At 59.5% G+C, this 22,641-nt stretch overlaps 1 protein-coding gene across 7 annotated transcripts in view; it reads right to left on the reverse strand.

The window, feature by feature from the left end:
• LOC117645294 (RNA-binding protein Musashi homolog Rbp6) overlaps window positions 1–22,641 on the reverse strand; it is a 310,020-nt gene that overhangs the window by 85,378 nt on the left and 202,001 nt on the right. For all 7 annotated transcript variants that reach the window (XM_034385367.1, XM_034385362.1, XM_034385366.1 and 4 more), the window contains one exon: window positions 18,302–18,394. In XM_034385367.1, the coding sequence (XP_034241258.1) occupies window positions 18,302–18,394 (93 nt within the window). The remainder of the gene's footprint in view (window positions 1–18,301; window positions 18,395–22,641) is intronic.

The raw sequence follows: 22,641 nt of genomic DNA on the forward strand, positions 1-22,641 counted from the left end.
ACGCAGCACACAACAGGATGACTCCCCTCTTAAGTTTAATCACCGAATTTTCTCGTCATGCGCGCAAACCCGGTGTAACGACCCCCGTTTGCGAATGGAGGGCGCCTGAACTGGGAGTTCCCGGTAGGTGCACCAGAGGGCGCTGGCTTCGCCGCGCCGCCACACTGCCACACCTCCGACCTGTGTACTGCGTTGGGCTGCGCGGCTGCGCGGCTACGCGGCCATAACGGGAACGCGATGCGACTTTCTTGACCGCTCAAACAGTCGTAACACGTACGCAAAGTCTCGAGCCAAGTACCGCGGGGCGTGCGCGTCGCAACACTGTAACGCCCAGCCCGGCCCAGCCGCGCGCTCGGAAAACCGACTTCAGGCATTTTTGCCACGTGGAGCAAGATGGGACAAAGTGGACAAAATGCCCGCGCGAGATTTCGATTTTTCTCCACTTTGTCGATACGCGACTTCGGAAAACACTCGTGACGAGAGGTCCAGTTTTCCGGGTCGGTTTTTCCGAGCGGAAAAGAGTTGGCCAGTGCACTCGGCCCCTCGCGACACACTGCTCATTTCCTGCCCCGCAAAGGTCAACATTTGCTCGCCCCCGTCCGTCCGCGGACAGCGCGGCTTGCTTCTTCGGCCCAAAATGGAGCGAGATGCCCCCGGGACCATTGGTCGGTCAGCACCGCGTGCCCTTCGCGTTCGACCGCACCAACCATCGGCCGGCCAAAGCGGAAGGGTGGTCGAGCCGATTACCTAGAAGGCGGGCCAGGCCTCTGCAGCTCTCGGCATCGAACTGGACTTGAATCAGAACCTGAATGTGCCTCACTCAATGAATTGGTGGCGTCGAGTCCACAAGACGTCAGGACTCGAAGCATGTCCGCCGGCACGCACGACCCTGCCGCTGCGCGACTAAATTAGGGCGAAATTACCATTCATTCTGTGCTTGCAGTTCGTACTCGGCGACCTTGCCCGGCTGCAAATAAGGGCTTCGCGGAAACAGTCAACCAAGTCGGGGGACATCGGTCCCACAATTTAATTGCCCGGTTGTACACAGTTGTTGTCCTGCACTACGGCGCGGAATTTCATTACTTTGGCGAAAGGAATGCCTGGCGAAATGCGGTCCCGAGGAATTTGAATAAAAACAATCGAGGAGGACAAAGTTCGAAAGAGTCAACCCACGCCTTGCTTTAAATGGGAAGCTCTCCTCGTCTCCCTCTGCCCCTCCCTTCTGCCTCTCTCTTTCTCATTACGCACCGCGTTCCGTCATCCTCCTCTCTCTCTCTCTCTCTCTCTCTCTCTCTCTCTCTCTCTCTCTCTCTCTCTCTCTCTCTCTCTCCCTCTCTCTCCTTGTTTGTGGCCATCCCCCACTTAGACGTATACACTCGAGTTTCATTTAACATTTATTATTTTTCACTTTTTCCCGCTCTTCCTCCTTTCTCTCTCTGTCTCTCTCTATTCCTCTCTCCCTCTCCTGCTCTCCTTTTCGCTCTCGCAAATTAATCTTCCTCGACGGTGTCGCTTCCTGGTCGCAGTGAATGTGGATAATCTTAATTATTATCCTGATCACCAGCGGTCTGTTCGGCCTACTTCCCCCCTCCCCCCTCTCTCCCTCTCTGTCTCTGTCTCTCTCTCCCTCTCTCTCCCTCCCTCCCTCCCTCCCCAATCCCCTTTTCGCTTCGGCTCTCATTTCGGAGTGCCGTCATTCCGGCCCTTGATTTTGTATGAGTTTCCGTCGGGGGCTCCGCGTGCATATTCATAACCTCTGTTTAAAATGTGCGCGCCGAATTAGGGCTGGCGGGGACACTGCACTGGCCGCCTCGGCCGCGGACGCTTAATTGCGCGTAAAGGGGAAGTGCAGCTGATTATTTAAGGGACAAAGGAGGACCAGCCGTCGCGCGTCTTTTGTTTGCGGGCTGCGCGGCGGAGATACCGGCACCTTTTGCATGCGTGTTTGTTTTCGGGATGAGAGAGAGAGAGAGGGAGGGAGAGAGAGAGAGAGAGAGAGAGAGAGAGAGAGAGAGAGAGAGAGAGAGAGAGAGAGAGAGAGAGAGAGAGAGAGAGGGGGGGGGCATAATCCGTCAAAAGTGAGTAAAGTGGCTTCGAAACGCGACACCCGGGTTAATCACGGAAACCTTACCCACGCCCGAGACGGCGCGCTGCTCACGTCCGCGAGCCTGAAACTCACCTGCAACAAACAAGAACAAGAAGACGGTCAGCGACAAGAAGGGGAGAAGCACAGAATCGGGCCGCAAACACTTTATGTTTTCAGTTTTAGACTTTCAGAAACAGCGACGTCATTTCTGAGGCAGAGGAGAGAGTGCGCCGGGCCGCTCTGCAGGGTGGTGCTGAGCGTCGTCGCGCTGTCTCTCTCGCACCCGTGGGGCGTTCCGTGTGGGTGCGAGAGAGACAGAGCGGCCCTCGGAATCAGTCTGCAGAGGGCGGGGCGGCGGCCCGTTCGCGAGATGTGTGCCGAGCCCAGCTTGTTTGTGAAGCTCTCCATCACCAGCATCAGCGCTGAGTACTGAAGGAGGGTGGGTGGGGGTCAGTCCGCACCGGCACGGCCGCCCGGGCAGCCCGGGCAGCCCGGGCACGACCAACAACAAGGTAAACTTTCCCGCTGCAAAAGAAGCCAGCAATATCAATATGAAGCTAGTTGGAGCCGCGACGCCGCCTTGCCCGGCCTTGCCTTGCATTTCCGCCCCCCTTAAGTTTCCCGGCGCAGCCCGGTGTCGAGTGCTCCAAAACTTGCACCGTGAAAAAGGAAGCATCGGCGGCAAACTCGTGTAATGCCAGGTAAACTTTGACGCAACGTGTAGAGTTGCCACGCGCGCGCGCGGTAGACCGATGAAATGGGGTTGGCAACTCTAGAAACACAGCCCGCTTACACAGAAATGCACAGACTTTCTGATTAAAGTTCGGCCTCTCGCACACAGGCGCGCGCGCACACACACGATGCAAGTGGAAAGTTGAATCAGCCGACCAATGAGAGGGTGTGCTGCAGCTTCGCGGGGCTCCAGCGATTCTGCCTGACCAGCTATCCTGCCTGCCTGTCTGTCTGCCTGTCTGTCTGTCTGTCTGTCTGTCTGTCTGTCTGTCTGTCTGTCTGTCTGTCCGTCCGTCCGTCCGTCCGTCCGTCCGTCCGTCCGTCCGCCCGTCCGGCTGACCGGCCAGTGTGTCCGTTGTGGCTGCTCTCTGCCGGGCTGCGTGGTGGGCGCTCTACAATTCAAATGAGAGCCCTGCTAGGTGCACGGGGCGGACGCGGGAACGGACGCCCCCGATGGGGCCAGGCAGGCAGCCAGGCAAGCAGCCAGGCAGGCAGCCAGGCAAGCAGCCAGGCAGGCAGGCAGCCAGGCAAGCAGCCAGGCAGGCAGGCAGCCAGGCAAGCAGCCAGGCAGGCAGGCAGCCAGGCAAGCAGCCAGGCAGGCAGGCAGCCAGGCAAGCAGCCAGGCAGGCAGGCAGCCAGGCAAGCAGCCAGGCAGGCAGGCAGCCAGGCAAGCAGCCAGGCAGGCAGGCAGGCAGCCAGGCAGGCAGCCAGGCAGCTAGCCAATCGATCTCTATCGCATTCGACTTAACCCGCATCCATCGATGCCAGCCGGCTGCCCGTGACAAATCGAACCGACTGATGAATTAACCATCCGTGCGACCACTTGGCCATCGCCTGTCTCTCTCGCACCCACGCGGCGGGCCGCACGAGCGTGTGTGTGAGAGAGACAGAGTCCGCGAGGCGCTGCTGGCTTTCGCGGCCACCGCTTCACGCACGCGAGGCGGGGTTGACTTTGATGCAAAATTGACGTCTCGTCCGTTTCGTCCGTTTCGTTCGCCGCGTGACCCTCCCTCCCACGTGGAGCGTGGCCCACACTGGAGGGCCATTACAAACGCCCAGTCGCGGGGCAGTTGTGTCTCACCACTCGCTACACTGTGCAAAGGGGACTCTCGACCCCCATGCACAAGAAGGCCGGCCGGCAGGTTGGGATGTAAAGTTGGTTTGAAGACGGCCAGGCGGGGCGGGGTGCGGGGGGGCGGGGCGGGGCGGGGCGGGGCGGGGCGGGGTGGGTTGCAGGGTCTGTAATCCCCGAGCCGTCCGCCAAAGCTTGTAATTTGAGGCAGATCGAGGGCTGAGGCCGGCAAGGGCCGGCCAGGGCCAGGCCAGAGTTGGCCGGAGAGGCAGCGCGCCGTGCCGAGCCGTGCCGAGCCGTGGCGTGGCGTTGCGCGAGTTGGCAATGGATTTAGAGAGCGAGTAAGGTCTAACGAGCACCGCGCGCTGCGCGACGCGAGCCAACCTGCACACTGAAAGTCGTTTTCGTCGCCTTGTCGCTCTCGCGCTCATCGGGCATGGCGCGAGAGAGGCAGGGCGAGACTCTCGGAATCAGTCTGCTGCAACTCCGGTCCGGCCCGCCTCAAGGCAGCGCGGCCCGGCCCGTCCCGGCCGGCTTCTCTCTGCGATCCGGGAGTTTGTTGACTTTCTTTTATTCTCGTGACGCGTTCCGAACTTTAATCCGGCCGCCTCGGAGCGACGCGGCACCAGTCTTTGCATTTGCATTCTTGATTTGCTGCTGTCAAATTTCGCCCAACATCTTCCCCCCAACACCCGCCGCCATTTTTGTCTCTCTTTTTTCTATTTTTTCTCTTTTTTTGGCGCGAAAGCAGCTAGCAGCAGCTGCAGCCACGCCGGCCCCACAGCTGTCGCAGGGCGTAACTCAGCCATGCGACGTCTGGATGCGTTGCTGGAAAAATCAGCCCTCCTCCGCACACGCCACTCACAGCATTCCCTCTCAAGCACTCCACTGTCGCGTTACACAATTTTTAATTAGAACGCAGAGCTAGGCAAAAAAAAAAGAATACTACCGAAGCGCAAACAGCATTACACAAAAGCCACGCAAACAGAAAAGGGAGCCGGAAAAGGAGGAAAGTTTGTGCATCTTGTTTTTGTTTTTATTTCGCAGCCACTGCAGCCACTACAGCCAGTGCAGCCGAGCCATTGTGTTGGCAGTGCTGCACAATGTTGCCAACATGATGCATTGTTTCATCTTAAAGGGAATCCAATGACGTGGCGCGCAGCGTGCGCAGTGTGCCCACACTGTACGGACCACACAGTGTGCCAACACCGGCTGGCATGCCAGGCGTGCCAACACTATGCGAGCAATCCGTCGCGTGACGTGCCGTTAGTCGCGGCACAAGCACTAGGTACACTCGAAAAAAAAATCGTGTCATGCACTAAGAAAATTAACTTGCAATAAGTCAATTAGAGTTCACGTTTCAAGTTTGAATAAGTATTTTTTTTTTGTATTCGAGAAATTGCTTTTTTTTATGTGCCCCGTCTAAAACTTTTCCGTCTTTCGGAAAAACGAGGGCGGGCCTCCCCGACGGTTTCTCTACAAATTCGTAGTTTCGTATTACAGCGATCAATTTTCCCGCCGTCTTTGTCATAGCGCCTGACAGCGCGGACGTCTCGAGAAGAAATATAAGAGGCTTCATTGTATGGAAGGGAAGGATGCTGGCAGGGCCTGCAGGGGCGGCCGGACAAAGCCCTCCACGGCGATCCGTGCTCAAGATTGCAAGGCGGAAAGATGGCTTCTAATTTGAATTCAGTTAATGAACCTACCCTCTTCATTATGAGGGCCAGCGGGGCCGAAATCGCTCCGTCTCCGGGGGAAATATATGTGCGGCCATCGGCAAACTGAGTGGAGAATTATAATCGCCGCTGGAATCGAATCAGAAAAAGCGACCTTCCCGAGTTTCCCCGCCAGAAAATTCGGAAAATGCGGGAAAAGAGCACCGCGGGATTATTCAGCAGCAATTTCCTTTTCCTCCCAGTGGATCGGCACCTTCGCCAGCCTTCGCCCTGGAAGGCCCTGGAAGGCCGGCTAGCGACTTTAACAAGCTCGCCGGGGCTCGCGATCGGGCTTAAGGCAGGCGAGCATCCCCTCTGTAGGCCAGGCTTTCCATATTTAATTCTATCTAATGCCAGTAGTTTTGTACAAGGCGGCGCTCGCGCGGCCAAACGAGTGCGCGCGAGTTTCAAAAGAAACATAACGGATTTTCGCGGCTTGGAAACGAGAGCGGCAAAAGTAGAAAAGGCGGGAAGGAACGTGCGGGGCGGACGCTGGGGGTCGGCCTTAAATGCTGGTCGCTGCACAGTGGGCCAGAAGACCGGTAGCGGCGGCCAAAACTCTCCGACGCGTTTTGAGCTCCAGAGTCGCAAAATGGGACTCAAACCGAACGTGTGACCCCACCAATGGATTCCTCGTTCGGAGAGCAATCCATTGATGGGGTCACACGCTCGGTTCGAGTCTCATTTAGTGACACTGCTCAAAACGAGTCCGGGGTTTTGACCGGTCGTCTGGCCCACTGTGCACTTTGGAGCCGGAAGCAGGAAGAGGAGGTCAGGGGGACGCCGCGGTCTACTTTTAGGGAGCAGCCAGCGAGGCCAGCCAGGCCAGCCGGGCTTGCAACCCTGATCATGGAAACTCTCCGGAGTCTCTCCCGAGAGCGGCCGGGCCGGGCGGGGGCCGTGGCAGGGGAGAGATGTGGAGAGATTCTGAGGAGAGGCGGCCGCTGCGGTCAAAAAGGGCAGGGCGCGAGCATCCTGGCGTGATGGAGCCGATGGAGGAAGAGGCGAGGGGAGGCAAAAATCCAGCCATTGAAATGGCGGTGCCCCGGCGGCCAGCCCGAGCAGCCAGCCAGGCTGCCTTGTGGCCGCGCGCCGCACTCTCGCCGGAGGATTCCGGCTCTCTCCGTATGGAAATACGGACCGCCGCACCGCACGGCGCTGCCACGCCACTGCCACGGCCGGACCTAATGCAGGATGATGTAGCCGCACTTTGTGGTCATCGTAAACGAGCGGGGGCTGTCTGCGTGGCGGCTACACTGGAAGGAGAGGGCTGGGCGCACAGTGTGCCAGAAGACCGGTGGAGGCGGTCGAAACCCCGGACGCGTTTTGAGCACCAGAGTCGCTGAATGGGACTCGAACGGAACGTGTGACCCCACCAATGGATTGCTCTTCGAACGAGGAATCCATCGGTGGGGTCACACGCTCGGTTCGAGGCCTGTTTAGCGACTCTGGAGCTCAAAACGCGTCTAGAGTTTTGCCGCGGCACTGCCGCTGCGAGCGCCTTGCGAGTGGGCCGTCCCGGCGCGCGGGGCTGCATGCGGGACTGCCTACCCGCCAGGCGCTCGCCGGTTCGGAGAGTTCGCGAAACCACAGTAAAGTCCGCGGCGATGGCGGAGCGCGGAGCGGGGACGAGGCGTGACCTAAATATCGACTGCTTCGAGGAGCGAAGAACGAGAACCACGACGCCGGCCTCGACGGCCTCGACGGCCTCGACGGCCAGGTAAGGCATCGCGTCGCCAGCGCGGCCGCGGCGGCAGCGCCTCGATTTATGGCCCATTCCGCAACGCGTGCGCCGCGGCCCCTCTCGCTCCGTCTCTCTCGCACCCCCGCGGTGTGCCGGCACGCCCCACGAGTGCGAGAGAGACGGAGCGACGGAGATACTGCCGCCCTTCCCGGAAGACGCGAGCGGGGTCGGGGCAGCGCGAGCAGCGCGACGGACGATTGATTTTCGGATCTTATGAAGCAGCGCGAAGCAGCGCGAAGCCGTGTTACGTGAATTGTGCACGGGCAGGCCGCGCCGTGATGTAGGGGCAAACTTGGGCCGCAGTCCCGAATATACAGGGGCCTAAATCAAGACGAAGGGGGAGGGGGGCGGACGGGCCTTGTGCCATTCATGCTCATTGGGGCGTGTTCGCAGTATCTACTCTTAGGCCAGCCTGCACGCCGCGCGCTCACACACGCACACACGCACACGCACACACGCACGCACACGCGCACACACTCACACGCGCCCCGGTCACCCGGACGCTGCTCGTAAAAAAGACCAAGACAAGCTATCGATTTCCACTCGAGGTCAGCACACAGCGTGGGAGAGAGAGAGAGAGAGAGAGAGAGAGAGAGAGAGAGAGAGAGAGAGAGAGAGAGAGAGAGAGAGAGAGAGAGAGAGAGAGAGAGAGAAAGAGAGGGTCGCTGACAAACACATTCGACTCTCCAAGGAAACGAAAACCGAGAGTGTGTGAGAGGAAAGAGAAAAGAAGAAGGGAGAGAGAAAATAAAAAAAGGAGCGGGGGAAGATCAGGAAAGGAAAAGAGGTGGTTGAATGAAAGTATGGAGGGTCGTTTGGAACTGATGCGTAAAACATGAGAAGGACTAAGCAGGTCACTCAGCCCTTCGGAAGGCGGGGCCCGGAGCCTCAGGGAGACCGGGCGTGTGGAAATTCAAAATTTCATAAACAGAGTACTCTATCCGAGCACGCCCGTGCCGAGGCCTGTGCCCTTGGCTCCCCCAAGCAACGCGTGTAACGCTTGAGTAAAAGTGGGATCAGCCATAAAAATATGCCGGCATATTACATCTCCCACCAGACTCTCCTTCACACAGACACAGTCAGACACACACACGCGCGCGGCCGGCACGCACGCACAGGACAGTCTTTGGTTTCGGACGCCGCAGCCGGCCACCCCAAGCCCCCGTCGGGGTCGCGGGGCCGCGGCCGCCACCGGGGCCCTCGGCGGGGCCCTCGGCGGGGCCCTCGGCGGGGCTGACCACGGAATGCTTTGGAGTGGCGGCGAGTCCTTCCCGTTCCGGCCGGCCGATGTGGTTGAAATTCACTTTGCCGTCCCACCTGGCTCCACTGGCTCCAGAGCTGCGGGGACCGGCCTCCGCGGATCGACAGAAAAGCACAGCAAAAAAAAAAAAAGAAACGTGTGTTGCTTTATTGAGAGCAAAGCAGTAGCTCCCGAGTGTTCAAGAAAGGTTGGGAAAGTCCCGAAAAACTTCTCGCTTAATCTTCGAAAAATTCCTGATTTTCAAGTGTTTCTTATTCACATGCAATTGCAGTGGATAAAGTACAAATAAAATACGAAGCTCTAGGGAGCTTCGCAACGCTCTTTCCGGGATTTTCCAATTCACTTTTCACAGTGCCCGCAACCGCGTCGGACAATTCCAACATCCTCTGGCTGCTTAATTCAGCCGCCGCCAAGTCGTCGGGCCGGGGGCGGCGGGGGCGGCGGGGGCGGCGGGGGCGGCGGGCCCGCCTGAGGCTCGCTGGTGACACGAGTTTTACGCGGTGGTCCGCTGCTACTTGTGAGGTAGATGCGCTTCACCCATTTAACTTTCAAATGAGCCCGCCAAGATTCCGGCGAGGTGTCGCGGCCCTCACACTCCTCACAGTGTGGGGACGGGGTCGACCGAGCGGAACAACGGCGTCATATTGACAATGTCCCCTTTGGCCCCCTCGTAACCCTTCGCCTCGTGGACTGCGGGTTCAAATACCGGCTACTTCCACTTTTTTTTCGTCGTGTCTCTCTTTGCCATGTGCAAGCTTATTGCCTCAGGTAACTTCGACAAACGGGGAGCACCCGGAGCAGCGCAATAGCAGCCGATATTTGTGTGTTGTGAGTGGAAAGGGGAGGGGGGAGTGTGTGACTACTCTACTTGTGAGTGTCCGTGAAAGAGAGGGGGGGGGCTGTGCGTGAGATGCAGTATATAGGTTATGTGAGTAAGACGAAGACAGACACACGGAAGGTCGGAGGTGGTCTGGCTGCGGGAGTTACTCAGTTTTATAGTGGGCGAGCTGAAGCCCTGGCCAGGACTCGGGCCTTTGGATGGAAAGGAAGAGTGGGCAGGGGGAGGCGAACAAAGAGAGAGTGAGATGGAGAGAGAGAGAGAGAGAGAGAGAGAGAGAGAGAGAGAGAGAGAGAGAGAGACGGAGAGAGGGGCAGGCAAGGGGTTGCGGCACTACCGACTCATGCGCTCGTGCGTAATATCCGTTGTACGTGCATGCGCGCGTGGGCAAAGCAAAGGGGCACCGAGAGAGAGAGCGAGAGAGAGAGAGAGAGAGAGAGAGAGAGAGAGAGAGAGAAGGGGGAAGGGTCAGAGAGAGCCAGAGGAGGAACGCAGAGCGTGTGTGTTTTCCAACCACAGCCAGGCACAGGGAGAGAGACAGTTGAAGAATTTAGTGTCCGGTTGCTGCCGGGTGGGGGCATGTCAAGAAGGGCCCACATACCCTGTGCCGCTCTCTCTGCACAGGGCAGGAAAGCAGCACTCCCCGTGAAAACATAGTCAGGCTGATTCCACGAAAGGGGCACGTCCCGCCCCGCCTTGCCTCATTACGCCTCAAGAGTCCTGTCATGCAGGGAGGGGCGTAAATTCAGTCACGTCTCCCTTTGTCTTCCACGGTTTTCCAAAAGCTCACGCGCACGGGCGTTCCTTTTTGTTCCACTTTTTGCGTCGCGGCACGCGTGGGTTCAACACCACGGCGCACTCCAACCGCATTTTCTTTCTTTCACTTTCTACGCCACTTTGCCCTTTCCGTCAATTTCAAGGCGGTCAAATTATTTTAGCCAAGTTTGGCGCTAATGATGGTGACGTGGTCTGCTAGTCCGGTCGGCGTGGTTGCGTCGGCCACCTGCGACCCCGGCCCGGCCCCACCGCCACTCCGACTTAACAGGCCGCAAGTGTCGCCAAAGTGGACCGAGAAAAAAGGGGACTCTTTGTGGGGGCGGAGAGACCGGCTGCTTTGATGTCGCGCTGCCGCGGCATGCGTTGCGAGGCAGCAGCGACAGCCCCGGACCCTGGACAAAGACCAGTCCGCAGTGACCCCGACAAAATCTCTTCATCTCCTTTGCAAAAATCAAACATCGTGTTGTTGCCCGTTTTTCTGGTGGTAGTGGAAGGCGCCTTAAATCTGGAGTTTGGGAGGAGGGCCCCTCGGAAAGGGGGTCAAGAAGCCCCACCTTACTCAGCGCGCGGTGCGGCCCGCCCGATCGTTCGGTCCTCGCCCCATATAAACCCCCAATAATATGCGAGCGCCTTTCCAACTTTCATATCTCGAGCGACCGCTGGTGTGCTGCCTGCCACTGGCTGCCACTGGCTGCCACTGCCTGCCACTGCCTGCCACTGGCTGCCACTGCCTGCCACTGCCTGCCACTGGTTGCCACTGCTTGCTACTGGCCATCGACGCGCCATGCCCCCGTAATAGGGCACCGCCTCCCACGTCGCGGGGGTGGGGGGTGGGGGGAGTCTTTGAGATTGCGGGCCTGTAACGAGGGTGACATACAGCGCCACCATCCCGCGCACCTGTGTCCAGCTGCTGCGTCGGGGAAGGCCGAGAGCGGCTTGTTTGCGAAGGGCAGCCATGATGAGGGGGTGGGGGAGCAACCCCTTTTACGCCCGGCGAGGCGGGCGATGCCGAGGGACAAAAGTTTGGACCTGATCCGGCCAAATCCCCGGGGCCGCCTCGGCCGCCTCGGCGCACGCAGCGTGCATAAATTTGATCGGGCCAATAGGTAAGCAACAGCCCTTCTTATGAATTAGTGCCTCGGGCGCCACCGGCAGCAACACGGCCACCACACTGGCAGCGCTCGTTTGGGCGCCGAGTCATACAGTGGGCCAGAAGACCGGCGCAGGCGGCAAAAACCCCGGACGCGTTTTGAGCTCCAGACTCGCTGAATTGGCCTTGAATCGAACGAGTGACCCCACCAACGGCTTCCTCTCCGAACGAGGAATCCATTGGTGGGGTCAAACGCTCGGTTCGAGTCCTGCTTAGCGACTCTGGAGCTCAAAACGCGTCTCGAGTTTCGTCCTCGCGGGCACCGGTCTTCCGGCCCACTGTGTGGCGCAGGAGGGAGAGACAGAAAAAACCTGCGGCAGGGAGGCCAGGCAGGCCAGGCAGGCCGGGCTGAGTGGGGAGGATCTTAGTCAGCGAAAGGACATCGTGTGCCCTTCAGGCCTTCAGACCCTCTTACGTATTCTCACCCCCGCGCCACCACCGACCCCCTTCACTCATACACATCGCCCTCCATGTCCGACCGGCCGTCTGTCTGTCTGTCCGCCTGTCTGTCCGCCTGTCTGTCCGCCTGTCTGTGCGCCTGTCTGTCCGCCTGTCTGTCCGCCTGTCTGTCCGCCTGTCTGTCCGCCTGTCTGTCCGCCTGTCTGTCCGCCTGTCTGTCCGCCTGTCTGTCCACCTGTCTGTCCGCCTGTCTGTCCGCCTGTCTGTCCGCCTGTCTGTCCGCCTGTCTGTCCGCCTGTCTGTCCGCCTGTCTGTGCGCCTGTCTGTCCGCCTGTCTGTCCGCCTGTCTGTCCGCCTGTCTGTCCGCCTGTCTGTGCGCCTGTCTGTCCGCCTGTCTGTGCGCCTGTCTGTCCGCCTGTCTGTGCGCCTGTCTGTCCGCCTGTCTGTCCGCCTGTCTGTCCGCCTGTCTGTCCGCCTGTCTGTCCGCCTGTCTGTGCGCCTGTCCGTCCGTCGGCCCCTGCATGCGCCTGCCCTTCAGCCACGCGACCTCACAGCGGGGCTTGATTTTTTAATTGGATGTGTGCTCCGCGCTCTGCGACCCCGAGCCGTGGAGGCGGGGGAGGGGGCCTGCCGTGTACACCGGAAACGCAAACTTGTCGACGGCAAGGTGGCGAATTGCAGCTACACCGGCAAACACGGCTTGGGTGAAACTTGTCCCTCCCCAGCGCAGCGGGCGCGCGGGTGCGTCACGCGAGTTTTAATTGCGTTAAGCCCTTCCCGATAGTATCGGATTTTAATAAAAAAAAACGGCGCACGCGCAAAAAAACGCGCCGAGTCAGCTGGCGCGATGCGCGGAGGACACACTGTAGTCAAGCCGATGGAAAACGCAGCACACCGGAAAAAAAAACCATTGATCCACCTTCTGATCAAATGACCGACGGAGTGAGTCTCGTTTTTTTCCGGGTGGCCGCAGTGAATGTGTGGGAGTGAGCAAGACGACGGCGGGCGCGCGGTGTGGGAGCGAGCGAGAAGGCCGACGGGCAGCCAGCACGCGAGCGAGTCGATACACATTAGCGAGAAGACTCGCCGGGCAGATAGGCCGCCAGACGTGAGGTGGCCTGCCACGGCCAGCCACGGCCTGCCGTGCAGAGCGTGGCTTGGTTTTGCAGTGTTGCCGCGCGGGTAGGCAACCCTCCTACAGTGCACCAGTGTGAAAAAAGTTGCAGTAGTAGGCCTAGTAGGCAAAGGTTGAAAAATTTCACCTGCCTAGTAGGCAAAGGTTGAAAAATTTCGCCTGCCTAGTAGGCAAAGGTTGGAAATTTTTTCCTGCCTAGTAGGCAAAGATTGAAAAATTTCACCTGCCTATTAGGCAAAGGTTGAAAAATTTCGCCTGCCTAGTAAGCAAAGGTTGGAAAATTTCGCCCACTTGGCAACACTGTTCAAACGAACGCGTGGCCTATCCGTGTTTCGCCGCGGTGCCCAGACACGGCCAACTTCCCAGACGACGGTACCTACTCTGTTATTTAGATAGAATGTGGGTCGCTCTGCTCCACTGCTGCCCCTCCCCTCCCCTTCTCCGCCCCGGTTCCGAACGGAGAGTCTTTTGCGGTTCGCGGCTGACTTTCCGGGCCGCAGTTTTAAGCGGGTGGGGAGCGCAGGAGTGGCCGGGTGAATTTCCAGCGGAGCTTCCCGACCGCAAGACTTTGCACGAAAGCCGTGGCCGGGGAAGGGGGGGGGGGGCGACCGCACACGCGAAGCGCCGACGAGACAGTCACGTCGATATCTCGAAAGGGAATTGGGATAGCCGGCACGTCAAAGTCGAGGGCAATCAGTCCGCCGCGACAGTTTTCTGTGTCTCGCAGTGTGAAATCTGCGATTGCTGCTCTCGGGAATAACAGCTATTGACTTTTATTTTCTGCGTGATACTGGTCTCCGCGGCTCGCAGGAAGACGCTGTGGACACGAGAATGGAAAAACCTCCCCGTTTCCGACCTCCAGCCTCTAGGTTGCCTTTGGGATTGAGTCCGTTCAGCCGGGCCGTTGACTCGAGTCGAGTGCCGTTCGGGCCGGGGCTGTTTGCCAGACAAACACAAGGAGCTGTAATACAGTAGGGAACTGTATCATGGTCTCAGCCACATGTGTCATCTGTGGGGCCGCGGCCGTGGGCCACCACCCAGCACCCCGGGCAGGCAGGCGGGCAGGCAGGCAGGCGGCAGGCAGCCAGGCAGACAGACAGCCAGGCAGACAGCCAGCCCGGCACCCTGAGGCAGCCCTCGCCTCTCGCCTGGGCGCCTCGAGGGCCTAGCCCTGCGCCCTGGCCCTGCAATCTCTCCGAAAGGGACGGGTGGAGGGGGGAAAAGGGCGGAAAAATCTAGTAGTCCGTCCACAGCCTCAAGCTGACGTCCTCCGAGCTGTCCAATACTGCTGCCGATGTTTGCCCCGCAGCGCACTAGGTCACCCGGAAGTAAATAGTCCACACCTGGCACCGCCCTGGGCACCGCCTTCGAGGACGACACCTTTGAGGAGGACAGCTCTCGCAAGGCGGTGGAGCTAACTGAAGCGCACAACGCGGCAGGGGATGGAAATCATTATTGTTATGGAAAGGTGAGTTGAAGGGCGAGGAGGGTCCGCCCCACCCTCCGAGCCGCGCCGCCGCGCCGCCCAGACCGAGCTGCCCGCAGCCCACCGCAAATTGGCGTAAAACGAGGACGGGGAGGCCGGCGGCTCGGTCCGGGCGGCTCCGCTCCGGCCTCAGGGCGGCGGCCGCGGCGGGCAGGCATGCAAGGTTGCCAAACTGACGGAATATTGACAGCGAGGGATTATTGGTGGCGTGGGGCCCCCCGGCCAGTGACAGGACAGTTGGCAGGTCAAGGGAAGACGGATAGTGCTCCCTGCTCGTCTCAGCCGTTTAGCGGCTAACGGGGTAACGGCTTTCTCCAACGACCCGGTGGCGCGCGAAGAATATGTTGAAGAGAGAGGGCGCCCTTTGCACACACGCGAGCAAGGGGCCTATAGACAAGGAGAGAGATAAAGGACACTGGATGGAGTTATCATGCGTCGCGGGGGCGGCGGAAACGGGGGCGTGGAGGGGGGGGGGGGGGGTGCGAGGGGCCGAGGCACTGTAATGTGCAGATAGAAGGCGGTGCCCGGCAGGCTTGGCCCGCTCGGCCCGCTTGGGCCGCCGGGCCAGCGGGAGGCCTTGAGGTCGCAGGACGCCTTCCCTCCCTCTCCCCCCTCCCCCTCCCTGTCCCTCTCGCTCCCGAGGTGAAAGGGACCTCATCAATCACGGCCTCGAGGGAAAGGAGCGAAAAGTGGCGCTGGAGGAGAGGGTGGGAGCGAGAGAGAGAGAGAGAGAGAGAGAGAGAGAGAGAGAGAAGAGAAGAAGAGAGAGGGGGCGATGTCCCCGGCCGGTCCCCCCTACCCCCGACAACCCGGCGGCCCCTGCACTTGACGCGAGGTAAAGCACCAAACATGACACAGGATGGGTGCTCACGGCAGAAAAACGCGTCGGCCGCGTCAAAGGATAATGAGAGGCGAAATAACGAAAAAGGAGGAAGGAAAGTGAAAAATCGCAGCCCGCGCTTCGGGAGCTGCTGTTGGGCCGGGCAGGTGGCGGGGCAGGTGGTGGGAGCTGGGGGAAAAATTACCACCTGCCAGCGCGTGGATAAATCGCATCTGCAGACCGGCCGGGCGGGGGGTGACAACGAACGGACGCGGGGAGAGAGAGAGAGAGAGAGAGAGAGAGAGAGAGAGAGAGAGAGAGAGAGAGAGAGAGAGAGAGAGAGAGAGAGAGAGAGAGAGAGAAAGAGCGCACCACGATGACTTCGCAGCCCAATCGCTCGGTAATCTCAATTAAATTTCGCGAAAGAACGCTGGGCTGGTTATCGTTCGCGGTGCCGGATTACGCCTGCTGTGGTGGAATCAGGTCAACCGAAGCACTCGGCCGGGCTGGGCTCGGCTGGGCTCGGCACGGCCGGCCAGGCTCACCGGCCAAACTTTGGTGCGCGGCTTGGCCAGGCCTGCGCGCTACCGCCCTCAGCTGGTATCTCTAGCGAAAGGATACAGTGAACTCCGAGAGGAAACAGCCATGGAAGCCCATTTCCCTTCCAAACACCACTTTTACATTCTCAACTTTTTTGCGTCCTTTCCTCTCCCTCTTCCTTACAGGCGCTCTGTCGCGACCATTAATTTTCTCTTTACAACCCTTCCTGGCCGCGCCGGCCTCTCTCTCTCTCTCTCTCTCTCTCTCTCTCTCTCTCTCTCTCTCTCTCTCTCTCTTTCTCTCTCTCCCTCTTTCATTCTCCAGCTGATGTTCCCCGGCGCACGGATATGGAAGCATCAATCACTACTATCACCAACTTTTAATCGCACTTGCTGGGAGGTTCTCTTTCTCAGCAGCTTTTCTCGTCTCTCTCTTTCTCTCCCTCTCTCTCCGCGCGGTCACACACGCACGCAAACACATATCTCTGTCTGACCACACCCAGACAGCCGTGACACCCCTCTAGCACCCAGACACAGTCAATGTTGGACTCTCATACTTCATTTCAATTTCACCGATCGTTTCCTGTTGTTGTTTTCTTTTTGTTCTTGTTTGCTTTTCTTTGTCTTCTATTTTCTCGCAAAACGAAGGAACCGTTCAGATTCTCAATCGCCGTCATATTTTTAGGGGAATGAGTTTTATTTATTTCTCTCTGGCCGCCTCTAGCACCGCCTCCTTCTTCACAATTATTTCCGCGCCCGAGGATAAAAGTTTGGGCGTTACTTCATCGCGGCCGGAGGAAGAGGGAGAGAGAGAGAGAGAGAGAGAGAGAGAGAGAGAGAGAGAGAGAGAGAGAGAGAGAGAGAGAGAGAGAGAGAGAGAGAGAGAAAGCGCGCTACAACATTTTCGGTCTCGACGCCCGCGCGCTGTTCAGCCCGAAAATCCCGTCTCTTCTGAACGTGCAAGAAAGCTGCCTCCCCCCCCCCCTTTTCTTCGACGAGTAAAGTAATGGAAATTAGGCCGAATTTTGCACATCTGCCGAGACAAGACGGACTTGAATGGGGTCAATCCCGTTTCCAGCAACGCGAGAAGAAAGGAGAGAAAGGGAAAAAAGGCGCTGCGGTGGAAATAAAGACAAAGCCGTAAATTAAATAAAGACGAAATGAGGGAAGAGGGAGGGAGCGGGTCTGATAGAAGGCTTCGCGAGTAAACAGGGAGTGGCCAAGGTCGCTAGGCAAACCACCGATCAAAACCGACGCGGAGTGTTTGCGAGGTCGGGCCGGGTCCGATGCGATTCCGTTCGTCCGCCAGAGCCACGCATCTCCTTGCCAGACCCACCCCGCTAGCGGCGCCGGCGGGGTGAGGGGGCAGAAAAAAAGCGCCATCCGTAAAGTAGAGGGACTCTGCTGGACCGCCGCGGCGCTGTTCAGCGCTGTTCGCTCAAAAACAGATGAAAAACAGCGATAAATCGTGTGGCGCGTCGAAGCGGCGAAGCGGCGAAGCGCGTCCCTGGATTCGGAAACGGTCCGCACCCTTCGACGCCTCGCCCCGCCCCCCCTGCAGGGCTTGCCCTTTCGAGGCAAACAAGGTCTGGCTCGCTGCAGGCGCCGCCCAGGTAGTGATGGGGCAGTGAGCGCCTCTTTTAGGGGGTTTGCTGTGGGCGGGGGTGGCTACATTCGGTGACAGGATAGGTCCTTTTCGTGACGAGGTAGTGACGGGGTAGAGTGACGGAGCTGCTTTCAGTGACAGGGTATAGTGGCCTGTGCCGCGGAGACGTCTTGGGGGTCCCCGCAGCGCGCTGGCTGGGGCTGGATGGGGTGGGGCGGCCGACTTCGACCGGGGCGAAGGCGAAATCCCTGCAAGTGACACGGTGGTAAACATGAAAAATTACCCTGGCGTAGCCGCGCGCCGTGCCCGTCCTGCCCGTCCACGCCGGCACCACAACTCAGGCCGAAAACACTGAACGGCGCGAGCGCGGCAGTGTGGTGGCGCCGTCCGCGGGGGCGGGGAGAAGGTCAACCAGCGGACTGATTCCGAGAGCCGCTTTCGTCGCCCTGTCCCTCTCGCGCCTACAAGGCACGCCCCGTGAGTGCGAGAGAGACATAGACAGTCTGCAGGAGGGCCCCAGGCCGCTAAATTTTTCCTACTTTGCCACACCGCTCTGGTGAAACAAACAAAAAATCCCGGGACGGGGAATCTCGAGTGGCGGCAGGTGGAGATTACGTCAACGGGGACCTCAGCGCGTCCCGGGGGAGCCGTGACTAAGGTCAGCGTGTCCTTTCGGCCCGCCGCCACACCGTCAGGGTGACAGTCCGGCCGACCGATTGGCTCAGAGATCCCAGGGCGCAGAACTTAGGGGGAGGTGACTATTAGCACCGAAAGGTCATGGCCCGGGTTCTTTTGTGCTAAAGATTCGGTGGGTTCCGCTGGGACGACCGCGCCACCGCAAGGCGGCCAGGCCGGCCAAGCTGGCCAGGGCGGAGGTCAACGCTCCGCAGTCCCCAGCGAGTAGAACACCGCCACCGCCGGCAAACTCCAACTCAACTCACCGGTCCGAACTGCTCGAAGTAGTTTTTGACGTCTTCGAGAGTTGTGGGCGCCGAGAGGCCGCCCACGAAAATTTTCTTCGTCCGCGTCACCATCTGCAACAAAGACAACGGTTAGGATTATCCGCACGACAGGACTGCGAATAGCGATGGGCCTCGATATCCTGCGAATAGCGATGAGTCACCATCGCCTCATGACAAATGAAGGAACTTCCAGCGGCGCCTCGCGACATAGCGCCGACGGCACGCGAAAACCAACCACCTGCACACAAATCGCTACTGCGTGCACACTGTGAGGGGGAGGGGGAGTGCTTGGGTATGCGCTTCGAGTATCACGACAAGGAAAATTACACTGTGCCGCCTGGAAGGGGTGAGAAAATAAAAAAAGGGGAGAAAAAACGGCGTGCGTGCTCGCGCCCCGTGACACTATCGCACGCACGCTAATCCAAGGCGGCGTGTAACGCCGTGCGCTCATTAGGCCGACGACGGAACGATTAACTTTATTAGCGTAGGCATTAATTGATTAACCGCGCGCCGCTCGGCACCTCTCCCCCTCCCTCCTTTTTACCCACTTCCCTCCCCGTCGTAATATTGCAGTTTATGCAAAGTCGGGCGACAAAAAGAAGCGCGCAGATTGGCCTGTAATGCGTGGCCGGAAAGACGGATAACCGGAAGTGCGGTGCAAATGAAATGAGACAGCCCAGAGACGCGGGGCGGCCGGGGCGGCCGGGGCGGCCGGGTCTAGCTGCTGATGAGTTGCCAAGTGCCCTTGGGGCCCTGGGGACGCCATGCGACGCACCGAGTTGCCCCCTCCCCCTCTGCCGCTCCGCGCGCAGAGACAAGCTTCGTCTCTCTTTCTTCTTTATTGCTGGGCAACAGGGCGACAGCGCCATGTAATGGCACCTGAGGCAGCTTAGCATCAGGGCGAGGGCCCTCGCAGCTTCCAGAGGCGTGGCGGAGCGGTCTAACCAAGGTGTCTTCAACTCATCAGCTAGTGTACACTCCTTGCTGCTGAGACCCAGCGGCAAGGAGTCCGCGCAGGCCAAGCCGATGCATGAACGCTTCGCGCCCCCGGGCCGCCCCCGGCCCCGACCCGCCCTGCCCCAGGAAAGTTGAAACCTTTGAAAGCGACCCCCACCCTCTCGGACGGGGTGGTACACTGGTACACCTGTCAGACGCATAGTCGCTCCCGCGCAACCTGCCCCCACTTTAGCGCTTCGCTGATGAGGCTGTACACAGTCGGTCCCGCGTAAGCTAAATGGCGCTCTCAAGAAGAGTCCCACACGGCGCCGCTCAGCATAAACCACACTCACCTATTCAGCCGCAGGCACACACACACGCCCACACTCACAGACACACACTCACACCCTCAAGCGCACTCCCCCCAGCAATTAGAGCTAGCGAGGCCGTCACATCGATTTGTATGGTTCGTTGCTCCCCGGTAAGAAGCGCTGCAGGGCGCCCCGGCGTCCTTGCCACTGCTTGCCACCCACCGCACTGCCAAAAAGCGCGTCCATCACGGCGTTTGCGACTCTCCAAAATCGTTCGGCCGACACGCGAAAACGTCTCCGCTTTCTTTTGCGTCGCGACTAGCAATTCGCGTTGGTATGCAGTCCTGCCAATCTCTCCCACACCATTCCCCTGTGACCCCTCTGACAAGGCAGGACTGCATGCCTGTCACTTTATCACGGCGTTGCAGAGCCACCTGGCAATTTGTATTTTTTTATATTTTTTATTATCTCTTTTTTGTTTGCACGAACACCGATAATCGGGCTTCTGTTTGTGGCAGTGCAGACGGTGTTCCACGCGTGGCGGGGCAGTTCTGAAAATCGCGGCGCGGAAAATCTAAAAAAAAAAAAAACGCGGGACGCCGAGGCCGCGATGACTCTCGCAATATTTTTCATACTTTTCCGGGGAAAATGACAGCCGCGAGAATGGGGAGAGTCTGAAGGGTCGGGAAAATCGCGAGAATCGGGAGAGTCTGAAAAAGGGTCGGGAAAAACGCGAGAATCGGGAGAGTCTGAAAAAGGGTCGAGACAATCGCGAGAATCGGGAGAGTCTGAAGGGTGAGCTGTAAGGGTCGGGGAGTCGGGAGAGTCACGACAAATGGGCCGGGCGCCCTTTCGCGCGGCTTCGCGGCTTCCTCCCCCCGACGGCGAAATTTAGGTTATGTTGCCCGCAACGACACGGCGAAATATGCGAGCAGGAGAAGAAGAGATAACGGAAAGAGAGAGAGAGAGAGAAAGGGAGGGAGGGAAAGGGGCAAGACGAACACGGGACGACAGAGAGCGGAAATGTGGTATAGTTAGCTTCCCCGTTGCCGGAAAGTCGGCGAGGGTCCCAGCGAAGCGGCAAGGCCGCAAGGCGGGCAGGGCGGCCAGGGACGGCCCAGGGTTCAGGAGTGAACCGAAAAGGGTTGCGGTGGAGGGGGTGGGGGCAAGAAGGGAATGCGGACGACACGGGAGGAACCTGTGAGGCGTGAAGGCGCTAAATTGAGCGTCCTTTGAGCGTCGGCGGACTGGATTGGGGAGAGGGGCGCGCGGGGGGCGCGCGGGAGAAGTGTGACAACTTGATCAGCAGTACGCCACAATCGCCTGGCGACGCTCGCACTCTGTCGCTCTCGCGGCGCCGCTCCGTCGCGCTCTCTCGCACTCGCAGCGCCACCGTAGCCGCGGCTCAGCCGGCTCGGGGCTCCAATCCAGCTCGTCCGCGGCAAAACCGCCAGAGGAAGAAACGCCCGGAAAAAGTCCCTCCAAGTGAATGCGGTACCATCCTTGACCTCCCTTACCACGTCCGGGCCGACAGACAGACAGGCAGGCAGACGGACCGGCGGACTGGCGGAGGGCGTGCGCTCTCCTTCAAACTCTCAAGGATCCGCTGTAGTGCTGGCTGCGGGGCTGCGGGGCTGCGGGCGGCTGCTTTGTCATAGCGCCCCTCCTGGACGCCGCGGCGCGCCGCCCCACCGGATGCGGGGATCACCGTCCTGCCCGCTTGATTTATGCCGGCCGAATCGAATACATTCCCCGCGAGGTGCGAGCTAGCCAGGCGCCGCCAGGCGCCACATACCTCAAAGGAGTGCAGTGCACTGCAAAGCGCTGCAAAGCAAAGCAGTGCAGGCAACGCCAGGCAACGCCAGGCAACGCCAAGTTTGGCTCGGAATTACCGCCATGTATTTCCAGCTCGGCGGACTCCCCGACCTCGAGCATGCGCGATCCCTCCTCTCCTCTTCTTCTCCCTCTCTCTTCCTCTCTCTCTCTCTCTCTCTCTCTCTCTCTCTCTCTCTCTCTCTCTCGGCGAACTACCGTTCGGATTCAGCGGGCCGTGCTGCGTGCCATTGGATTTTTGATTCCCGTTCGGTGAATAATGGAACGCCGCCGGCGTGTGTGTCACTGCGTGCCTGCGTGTCACGGCGTGCCTGCGTGTCACTGCGTGCCTGCGTGTCACTGCGTGCCTGCGTGTCACTCTGCGTGCTCTGCTGCTGTCACCTGGCGTGCCGTGCGGTGTCACGGCGTGCCTGCGTGTCACTGCGTGTCTGCGTGTCACGGCGTGCCTGCGTGTCACGGCGTGCCTGCGTGTCACTGCGTGCCTGCGTGTCACGGCGTGCCTGCGTGTCACTGCGTGTCTGCGTGCCACGCGACGCGCACGCCACTGCGAGGACAAGGATGCCTTCGTCCCGTTGACTCGGTGCTCCCCGCGCCCCACGTGGCAAGCCGCCCCCTAGCCCACTAAATTTTATCGTCTCCAACTTTTATATTTTAGTGATTCGCCTCTGTAGCTGATTTATACCATTCGCCAAGTACGTCCCCCTCCCCCGCCCCCAAATCCCACCATCAAGGGGAAGAAGTTGCGATTCGGTCCCAATCCAGCCGGGGGCAGCGGCGGCCGCGACGGGGTCTTTGATGGAGGGATGAGGCCCAGCGCGTTGTATTGCTGCCTTATATAACCCCCGCGACCCCGCCGCCGCCCCCCGTCGGCCACGCCCCCGCCGCCCCCGCCGCCCCCGCCGCCCCCGACCAAATTGGAACGCATTGTTGCCCTAAAACTGGTCGCCGGCGGTCACTCTCTTTTGTTGCAGCATGAGTGATGAGCTTAAATCTCCCGCCGCCGCCACCGCCCCCCGCAAACGGCCAGCATTTGTTTTTGCGCGCCAAAAACACGTTATGAGAGGGCGGTGCTCGCAACGGCGGCGCGATGGCGCGAGTTGGGCACTGCACTGGAATATGAATGATAGTAATCCTGGATGACGCGGCCAGCGCTCCTCGCACCTCGAGTGCGATATCGGTGCGTTCGGAGCGTCGGCGCCGTGAGCTACCAGCTCTGCCTCCAGCTTCAGCTACGGCGCT

The sequence above is a fragment of the Thrips palmi genome, unplaced genomic scaffold (assembly GCF_012932325.1).
Source record: "Thrips palmi isolate BJ-2018 unplaced genomic scaffold, TpBJ-2018v1 HiC_scaffold_18, whole genome shotgun sequence".
In the NCBI taxonomy this organism is placed as follows: Eukaryota; Metazoa; Arthropoda; class Insecta; order Thysanoptera; family Thripidae; genus Thrips; species Thrips palmi.